Source organism: Diplotaxodon limnothrissa, linkage group LG12 (genome assembly GCF_057381915.1).
Source record: "Diplotaxodon limnothrissa isolate DT_005_m linkage group LG12, D_limnothrissa_male_GT1.1, whole genome shotgun sequence".
NCBI classification, from domain to species: Eukaryota; Metazoa; Chordata; class Actinopteri; order Cichliformes; family Cichlidae; genus Diplotaxodon; species Diplotaxodon limnothrissa.
Window position 1 is genome coordinate 14,889,523 of NC_140607.1, and position 10,471 is coordinate 14,899,993.

Consider the following 10,471-nt stretch of genomic DNA (forward strand, 5'->3'; position numbering starts at 1 on the left):
ATACACTGTGGATCCAATCGCTCCATGTACTGTCTGGCAGAGGATTGATACAACCCTCTGTCAGTCGCAGGAGTGCCTACAGACACACACACACACACACACACATACACACACACTCAGAAAGCAGTCTTACTCGTAGGCAATTGCCTCAGTGAATTCTGTCGACGGTGTCGTATTATCTTTACCATGTCAGTCTGAGATTAAATTACATTGCTAGTGTATCATATGGATGGATGAACCACTCACTCTTTCTCACTGTCATTATTAGTACTCACTCTGTTCTCTGTCTATTTTTTTTGTTTTGTTTTGTTATGGGGTTTATTTTGCATCATGTACTGCAGTGACCGCAAAAGCTGACATTTACTTTAAATACTCTGATGACACAGCCATCCTTAGCATCCTCCTCGGCAACAGTGACTCTCTCCTTGTCTGTAAACAGTCCAGTTCAGATTCTTCATGGAGCGTCAATAAGTTCCAAGTGAAGTCTTATAAATAGTCTTATAAACATTAGTCTCCCCTGCCCCCATAGCACCCACCTCCATACCCAGCTTCACCAACATCCCTGGGGCCAAACGAGTTGATAACTTGATGGCATTTAAAAAAAAAGGCGTTAACACACTATGACCAATCAGAAATGCTGTAAAAAGACTCTTAGTCATAGCTGTGGTGTCATTGCATAATTGAGCGACTCCTGCTGCACGTAACCATCTGTTTCTTTGATTTGTGCAGATTCACAAACGGGAAGCGATTCTTATGGCTTCACTAACAGCTGCTCAAATAACTGACCTTGCCACCCCCAATTTGCACAACTTTATCTCCACAGGCCTGACAGTGAAGGCGCATCTAAATTCAAACAAACTAGACCACTCACTTCACTTCATATTGCATCATTTCACTCTGCACCATCATGAACAAGAAGGCTCGTTTTGTCATGAGCGTCGTTCCCATTGTTGTATGCCCAGTAAGCGTCTCTCCCCCTACAGGAAACGCTTATGTCGCTGTAGCTCTGTCATGTATTTTACAGATCAGTTTGTGGTGTTTCTGAAATGTTTTCTTGCATCCATTCACTGCTTGAATATTTTCCTGGAACTATATATTGAAACAGGCTTGGCAAGAGGACACGATACTGATTAGGCGGTAAATCTGGCAATGCAAGCCTCTTTGAAAGTTGGTGTATTTCTCATGCTTATGCAAATTCATTGGAAGCAAAGTGGATGAAGAAGCTAAAAGTTACTTTTCTGGGAATGATATTTGATTTTTGTAGATTCTACTTTTTTTTTTGGCTTCTGATGGACATTTTAATTAACCCTGCGCTGTGACATTAAAAGGAAGTGTAGCTGGTGACTTTTCAATTTGATGTTGGCTCTGTCCTGGCTCACACATTTGTAGGAAATGACTTTTTTGATGAGAGAGCAATCCGGTGGCAATTAAGTTGGTGCTGCATAAGCACGAGATAAGGGTGCAGGAAAGGTAAAAGTGTGGCTCTGAGATATAGCTAGAGAGTTTTTATGACATCAGTTAAAGCTTGTTTGACTACCTCATGCTGAATTTATCCATGCCTTCTGTCTCTCTGTCTATCCCACAGACTGCAACAGAGCAGCATGACAGACACAGTGATGAGCAGCAGCTCAGATCGCTGGGTGTCCAATGACAGGCAGAGGAACATGCACGCTAGGTAAGCCTGATGCTCAGAACAATTTTTCTTCTAGTAAACCTTTCATATGGCCACATCAACACCTAACTGTGCCTTCCTCTTTTCACCTGCATCTGTCTGATATGTGATTTGTGACATAGTGATAAAGAACAGTAAGTAGATAAACTCCTATCTTATTGCATTAGGCAGCAATGTGCTGATGCAGTAAATGCATGCTCATTCATTCATTGCTCAATGCCTGCATGTAAATGTGTGATTGGTATAGTTAAATCATATAGTGCACCTTCAACTGCAGAGTATGCTTGGCTTACAGGGGCAACTGGACCATGCAGCCAGGCCCCGGTCCCGGTCCAGACCTCACCGATGAAGAGAAGGAGATTATAAACAGCGTGATCGCCCGTGCTGAGAAAATGGAGGCCATGGAGCAGGAGAGAATTGGGTAAGACCTGCAGTAGTTTCTCTTCTGAGACTGATTGCACACATATATTTTGACTTGGGATAATAATTGTTGACATTTTAAGTGAGATTTCACTCTGTGCTGCTGCAGGCGTTTGATAAACCGCCTGGACGACATGAAAAAGACTGTGTGTGGGGATGGAGTGTCCCGCTGTTTGCTGTGTGGAGAGCAGCTGGGCTCACCTGGGGTCAGCTCAGTGGTGTGCGAGGACTGCAAAAAGGTTGGTAATAAGTCAGCTCTTCTGCTACGATTCAGGCTAAAGGTTAAGAAAATCCAATAGGTCAGCCGTATATTTGTAATAACATTGAAAATGGCAAGCAGCTGGTAATCTTTATTCTAATCTGTTGTGTAGAACATGTGTACCAAGTGTGGCACACAGTGTGGCAGTCGGCCACGCGCTGTGTGGCTGTGCAAGATCTGCAGAGAGCAGCGAGAGGTGAGCGCTTTAAAACGAGAGATAAAATTACAATTAAAACAATAATCCATTGAAAAAGACGATAAAACATATGCTTTTCCTCTTTTCTCAGGTGTGGAAGAGATCTGGTGCCTGGTTTTTCAAAGGTTTCCCGAAGCATTTCCTGCCATCACCGATGCCATTATCTAAAGCAAAAGAGACAGGTGCCCAGGAGGCAGCAGAGCCCCAGAGGCCAAAAGCCTCTGGGCCGAGGGAGACAGTAACCCAACAACAAGCACCAGGTAGACACAGCTAGCTTCAACTTTAATCTATCTATCTATCTATCTATCTATCTATCTATCTATCTATCTATCTATCTATCTATCTATCTATCTATCTATCTATCTATCTATCTATCTATCTATCTATCTATCTATCTATCTATCTATCTATCTATAACAGTTGGTCTATGTTATGTCTTAGGTCAGAATCAAAATGAGGCTCTTGCCTCTGAACAACAGGTTTCAGGCAAGTTCAATATCTATAACCCTTTTAAGATAGATCTGCTACATGAATGCGCTTTCCTCTTGCTTCCTGGCATCTGACAGTGTTCTGTTAAGTATTCTGTTTTTATGATGTGCTAGTGGTTCATTTCCTCCCCTTCGTCACCACCCTGGCTATTCCCACCTCTCATTGCTCTTTTCCCTGCCATCAAACCTTTTATCTCCTACCCAAATTTGGCTGTGCCGCCCACTGTCACAGAGGAGGGGGGCATGAAGAGCTCAATTAAACTGTCGGAAGTCCCATGCTGTGGCGTGGAATGAGCCTCCAGGTGGTGCTGGCATGATGGGTCGCACAGCATCATTTCACACTTTCAGCGTGATTACCTGTGCAGTGTGAGTTCCCCGTACAAGAGAAGCAGTCTGCATAGCTGCTGCATGTATGGTTGCTGGCTGCCACAGCTTGTTGTAGCGTATGTAGGTCAATGCCTGTGCTACAAAAAAGCTACAACATCAAAAGTATCTGGAGAGACCGCGGAGTATTACAGAATCCACTGCAGTAGCAGCCTGAAGTGGTCTTATTATGCACTTTTCCCCTATGCGCAGTACGCAAGTTCTGAATAATGTGATTCATGCTTATTTTTAGGGCCTGAGCCACAGGGCCGTCCTGGTTACCCACCTGTGGCCCCTAAACCAGTTATGCGCATGGCCTCAGGCGGGGCTGGCCCAGAAGAGGCCGGGCAGGGCAGCCCAGTGGTGATGAAGAAGATGGTGCCTGTCCAGAGCACCAGACCACAGCCTTGTGCATCCACCAACGTGACGCAGCAGGGTGAGAAACAGCTCTTTGTGTTTAGAGAGAGAGAGAAATCCTCAGTTGTGTCATTTCTTGCTGTCTGAGACAACTGAATGTGGTTGTAGGTTCAATGGTCGGAGATGGAGGTGCTTACTCTTCTGGTGCAGTTCCTCCAGAGCAGAGAGCGCCTCCTGCAGTGAGAGAGGACAGGAGGCAGCCGACTGCCTACGGTGCCCCTCCTGCCCGACAGCAACCTCCCCCAGCTGACGAGGAGGAGGAAGTCAATGACTATGACTCGGATGAAGCCAGTGAGTACACCATCTGCTCACCCTTCTCATGGAGTGACATGACTGATGTGTATTGTTTTAAATTCCCTTTCTGTACAGTTTGATTTCTCTCCACTGATTTCAAGAAAATAACAAAAGATAAGGGTTTGGTTTTGGGGTTTTCTTTAAATCAGGAAGAACTTATTTCTGTAAGGCGTACAGTATTGGGGGTTGATTCCCTTAATTTGGCAAAATCTGTTTCCCTCGGGCATACTGAATCACATCTTTGGCTTCATTTCTGCAATTTAGTTCGCTCCTACTAAAATAATTCATGTGCACTTCATTTAATAAATTGCCCAGTAGTCCAAGCAAACGGTAAATATCATTCTGGCAGTGCCTGTCGAGCTGAGTTAAAAATGACAAATAAACACCGTATGTGACCAGAATATAAAAAAATCGTTATCAGAGGAAGTAAAGCAGAGAAACATGTAGAGCTACATAAGTAGCGATGCATCTAGTCACTGTTTTCATGTATCCCATTTTAATGATGAGGATGATAACCCGCCAGTCATGATTTTGGCCTCCGGCGTCAAACAGCCCTCATTCTGTCTCAGGGGAATTGGGTTTTAATTTATTTTATTGAGGTCCAGGACAATTAAGCTGTGCAAAAAAAAATTTAAGATACAGGAGGCGGAACATGTTATAGATCCCTTGTGTGGGATTTAGTCCCCAGTGTAAGCAGGGAACATGTCAGAAATAGCAGTGATTTTATGTGTCTGTTCTCTATGGGGATGTGATGTAGCCCAGTTGGATACGACTTCTTTACTTAACAAGTAACAGCAATTTCGGCATATCTTAACTTAATATCTGCATGTTTTGATTTTTAGTGATTTGTTACCAGTATAAATAATATGCATATTTAATCTTTTAATAAATTATAATCCAGTAGTGCTTATTTTCATCTATAAAAGTGATACGATCATATAGGAATATTGACCTTGGTCCAGACTAAAATACCATACTAGCACCATTTAAGGACTGAAAATTACATCCAGACATTCATATGCTTTTGCTTATGCTTGGCAATAAAACTCATGTAAAGAAAGTCTGAGTGGGCAGCATGCTGGTCTTTATTTTTTCCCTCCCTTATCCTTTGAGACTTGATTTCTTTTATATTATATTTCCCTGTTTTTAATAAGATTGTCCTGCTGTTTACATAAGGTAAATAGAAGCCTGAGAATGTTTCATGATGAAGGTCAAGTCCTTTTGTCCATCCCTTCAGTCCATTCTGGGCTGGTTTCCAATTCTCATTTTAATTTACAAGATGAGCGTTGTTTAATTACAAGACAATCTTTCTATATTTATACTCTTAATTGTTCAAGAGCAGACTTGCTGTCTCCCTGTACCTTCGTGTAATGATTGGTCCGGGATCTCTTTCAGCCACTCTGGGCTCTCTAGAGTTCAGTCTTCACTATGAACAGGAAAGCAACAGCCTCCACTGTACCATCCTCAAAGCAAAGGTACCACTATTCAGCTCATTCTCCCACACAAAGAGGCAATTTCAATCAAGTGGGTCATGTTAAAAAGGCCCTGAATGGCACTATAGCTTAATTGCTGTCTGTCGTTTGTGATGTGGTGAACACCCTGCCCTGTTTCTCCTCAGGGACTGAAACCCATGGACTCAAATGGACTGGCAGATCCTTATGTCAAGCTTCATCTGCTGCCAGGGGCTAGTAAGGTAAAATGCGTACTTTCCTACATTAAACTTTCACTTATTTTAAAAGATCTCCTGCTATGCAATAAAGGAAGGATGGCAATTTCAGGCCGTTTGATTTGATGAGAAACCTTTCTCCTAGCTCAAGCCTGACATCTTGTGGTTTAGTCTTACAAGTATGACTTGGAGGTTTAACTGTATCTAGAAAATTATATTTCCTTTCCTGATCCACCTTGAATCCAACAGTCGAACAAGCTGCGCACAAAGACACTGAGAAACACCCGCAACCCTGTGTGGAATGAGGCGCTCACCTACCATGGCCTGACAGATGAGGACATGCAGCGTAAGACCCTCAGGTGAACACTAAATTTCAGACTGTTTCACTTAAAGCTTTACTTTGCATCAACAGCCATGTGGTCACATGTCAAACTGAATCTGTCCTTGCATTTAAAGACATACCAGTCTGTATAATTAAGAGTTACTTAAAATTTTCTCAGGGTCTCTGTCTGTGACGAAGACAAGTTTGGGCATAATGAGTTTATCGGGGAAACCCGAGTGGCACTGAAGAAACTGAAGATGAATCAGAAGAAAAACTTCAACGTGTGTCTAGAGAGAGTTGTGCCTGTGAGTGAAACTCACACATAGTCAAAGAGGCCTTTGTTCCATTTGTCACAGACTCTTTTTGACCTGCTCTAATCTCGCTCCCCCTCGCAGACAAAGAAAACCGCAACAGCCGGCACAGCCAGAGGGATCGCTCTCTACGAGGATGAGGCAATGCTATTTCCACACATGTCTAAACATGATGGATTCCCCCACAAGTTTATGCAAATTTTTATCATGAATCCTACTGAACTATTTACCTCCTCTCTCTGTCATAGCCGGGGAAAGACGGCACAGAGGTAGAAGAGCGTGGTCGGATTCTGATATCCCTGATGTACAGCACCCAGCAGAACCGCCTCATTATAGGCGTTGTGCGCTGCGTCCATCTGGCGGCCATGGATGCGAATGGTTACTCGGACCCATATGTCAAAATGTAGGTAGAGCAAACAATAAGTACACTTCACTGCTAATGCATGCCGTTAGATTCAATTTTGCACATGTGCAATTTACAGATGTCTGAAGCCTGACATGGGGAAGAAGGGAAAGTGCAAAACACAAATCAAGAAGAGGACTCTGAACCCAGAGTTTAACGAGGTTTGTAAGAGAGCTCAAAGGGGAAACTCTGCAGTTAATATAAATGAGCTCCTCCACAAGTTACCAACACATTACTGTGGTCTTACTCTGAGCAACCATAGACTGTATATAAAAGATTGATGTAGACACTATGACTTCACTCGTTGGTTTGTGAAGTCGGATAGAACTAAATCCAGGTTTGTTTCTGAGCATCACATGCTACCAGGCATACATCTGGCTCAGAAACCAAGGACAATGCTCATTTGAACTATAGCAACATGTCAATCTCAAAGTTACTACGTCCTCCATCATATCCTGCTTTATGCCTCATTTAATCATTGTACTCTAATTACGATCATAATTTACCTGAGGTTGGTAATAGGTACAAAGTAGGGTCATTTTCTCAGCTTTTCTTCTTTTTACACCACCTTCTAACTGTGGAAAGCCTGCTGGCCATTAGAAAGACTCCAGGCTCAAAGCTCTTTTGCACTGGCAAACCTGGAGGCTACATCCATCTTTTATATCAGGTCTATCAGAAATGAAAAAGGCTAAAGGCTGTCTCATTGTCCCTATCAAACTTCAGGAATTCAGTTTCGACATCAAACACAGTGAACTGGCCAAGAAGACGCTAGATATATCAGTGTGGGATTACGATATTGGGAAGTCCAATGACTACATAGGTAAACATTTGATCTGTTTTGATGCAATAAACGTGATATTCTCACAGGTTCTCCACCTGCCTTTCACACCTCCTCCCACTTCTCTTCTCACAGGTGGATGTCAGTTGGGTATCACTGCCAAGGGAGAGAGGCTGAAGCACTGGTATGAGTGTTTGAAGAACAAAGACAAGAAGATTGAGCGCTGGCACACCTTGTTAAATGAGAATCACGTTGCTAGTGATTAACCACTTGCCCCATCGCACCATACAGCATGTGCTCATACTATCCTTCCTAGCTGGCTTGCATTTATCTCCTGATCAACTTTTTTTTAACCATGTTCTTGTTTATTACTTAATCTTCTGTATTCACTGCTCCCGTTTGCCCTCTTCCCCGAGTTAGTATACTGTTCTGTCCCATTTCCTTATAAACGATTCCTCTGCCTACACTGATACTTAATCTGCCTCTGGTACAAATCATGGCGCAAATGAATTAGAAATTTTTGTTAATGTAGCTGAGACATCTATCAGCAAGGCCATCACGCCTGTCAGCGATGTTACACGTTGTGCCGAACTTGACACGTTCTTCGCAAAGGAAAATGATGTTTGACTTGCACAGAACAAGAAAAGCAATATGCTACGGCATCTGTCACAACCTTTGCTCAAGCTTAAAAAAAGGCTCGACGGAGCTCACGCTTAAAATTTATTAGACTGTAAAGGTATTATCTTTGTTTTCTCACGTGATGACATCACGCTATAGTGTAACACTTGACCTGTATAAGCATGTCACGCCACACACAACACTACATGCAGCTGCACCTTCAGATACTTCAACTTTCTCAGCATATTGTATATTACCATGAAGAAATGTTTACATAATGATACATTGCTCAGGTTAGTATAGACATCTGATTACAACAGATGATTCATAAGTCAGTGGACCATGAGCTAGATCAATCTTCAATCAGTTGCTGTTAATTTGTGATTTAAAATTAGAGCACTTAGTTTAAACCAGGAGGTTTTTTTCTGTATGGTAATTTAAACTGTGAACTCTGAGTTTGTGGAAAGTATTAACTATGTGTTTAGAGAAACTGAAAAATGAACCGTGATGTTTACTTTCCAGTTGATTTCTTTGTCGCGGTGAGAACTGGCAGGAAACAAACAAACAAACAAAAAGAACTTCATCCTGCTACCTCTACTCCTCTGAAGCTAGCGGTTCACCCTGACACCTCAGAGGTTTTCTACTGCAGTGTTTACATGGAATGCACAGAGTCAGGTTTCTTACAGCTTTCCCTAACAAATTTGGCTGCTCCGCTTAACAAGCAGAGAAGGCTGGACAGGTTATGTCATTAGTATGTGCAGCTTTACCTGCATGCACTGTGCTTGTGACTCTTGTGTGCCTGGGGCAGTCATGGCCCACTTTTACCCCGATGTACCCTTTGCACAAAACAGCCTCCCCCACCCTCCTCGGTCTGCCACACCCCAATCATTCAAGGCTTTAGTGTGCGTTTGTTCAATGATTACAAAAAACCAAGGAAAACACACCTTACAAAGTGGATCGACCTCAATTTATACAGCTGTCTGCAAGTTATTCCAATGTCATAACAAAGACGAAAACAAAAAGATTCTATGCATGAAATGTCTTGTTGTTCAAGATACAGATACATATATATATGTACTTTGTAAGAAATCAATGCTATTGTAATTCCATCAATGTTTACACTTCTCCCCCACAACATTCCTGTTAATACTTTATATACAACAGGGCATATTCTGCATGACTATAACGACTATGGTGTAATCTGAATAAACTGGTTTGTTAGCATCCACAGGATAGACTAATAATCAGCTGAGCACACCATAATATGACCATGTCCAACTCTATCGGTAGCAGACTATGACATTAATCTTATACTTTGAACGAGAGGTCCTGTACATAAAATCTTTCCAGCGTCTTGTTTTCTCTGTAAAACCACTCTGCCCCCTCGTGGCAGTTATTCAGACGCCCTCCAGTCCCGCATTTGTGCTATTTCAGCCACAGTGATCGTCAAATGATGATCGGCATTTTGCTGTTTCAAAAAGCAAAACGAGCAGAAAACAAAAGCAGGCTTTCTCCTGAGCTACACCCACACCTGTCTTCTTCTTGTTTCAGCCAGTTCAGTGGAATGTTTCTTCTTTAATCTCTGTATTTGTACATAGATAGTGCATGCAACGGAAAGATGTATGTTTGCAAATAACTTTGCATGTAAAGATTTTGCAGAGAGTTTACACAGATCAATAAAGTCTAAGGAAAAAAACAACAAGCTTCTTGATGTGGAAAAGCCTTTCTGATATTAGGAGGAAAGATGCTCTCATCATATGGTGGTAATAAATGGAACAAACATGAAATTTGAAAGGATAAAAACTGAGGTGGACGATTGGACAGTTTATAACCACTTCAACTGTGCTTTATTGATGGAAAAGTATTGTTGGAGATATCCATTTGGGTTCATTGGTGACTACATTTGCATCAATCTGAAAACTGTGAGTCAACACATAAAAATCTTAATTTTTATTTGAATTAACTAAAATGTTTGGGGGGTTTTTCACGTCTAGTTTTATTTAACTATGATAAACTTGCTTCTAAGCGCTTTCTCTTTGAAGGGATCATTTTACCAACGTGTCCTCATCTGGTCTTCACTAGGATAGGTGTACAAGTACACACCCTCAAACGCAAGCACGAAATTGAGTATCAAGTTTCTCAGCATCGGAGGGGCATTATAAAGACCCTATGAACTTCAACCTTACTTCTCGAATGTTTCTTCAGGGACAGATGCCTTTAAGCTGACTGGACTACAAATACACTGTCATCATTTTTAACTTCAG

General features: G+C 42.1%; 1 protein-coding gene across 2 annotated transcripts; it reads left to right on the forward strand.

Annotated features, from left to right (window-relative positions):
- The first annotated feature begins 1,601 nt into the window (after positions 1-1,601).
- On the forward strand, positions 1,602-7,855 carry LOC146621013 (rabphilin-3A-like). 2 transcript variants are annotated; one of them, XM_085368056.1, is made up of 18 exons: positions 1,602-1,675; positions 1,795-1,806; positions 1,968-2,093; positions 2,202-2,331; positions 2,464-2,547; positions 2,639-2,807; positions 2,989-3,033; positions 3,652-3,834; positions 3,924-4,106; positions 5,505-5,584; positions 5,728-5,802; positions 6,025-6,134; positions 6,276-6,402; positions 6,493-6,549; positions 6,657-6,811; positions 6,891-6,972; positions 7,535-7,631; positions 7,725-7,855. In XM_085368056.1, exons 1-18 carry the CDS (start codon positions 1,602-1,604, stop codon positions 7,853-7,855), a joined length of 1,920 nt encoding a protein of 639 aa, XP_085224182.1. The 2 variants fall into 2 exon arrangements, with proteins under 2 accessions (XP_085224182.1, XP_085224183.1); XM_085368057.1 differs by lacking the exon at positions 2,989-3,033.
- The last annotated feature ends 2,616 nt before the right edge of the window (positions 7,856-10,471 follow it).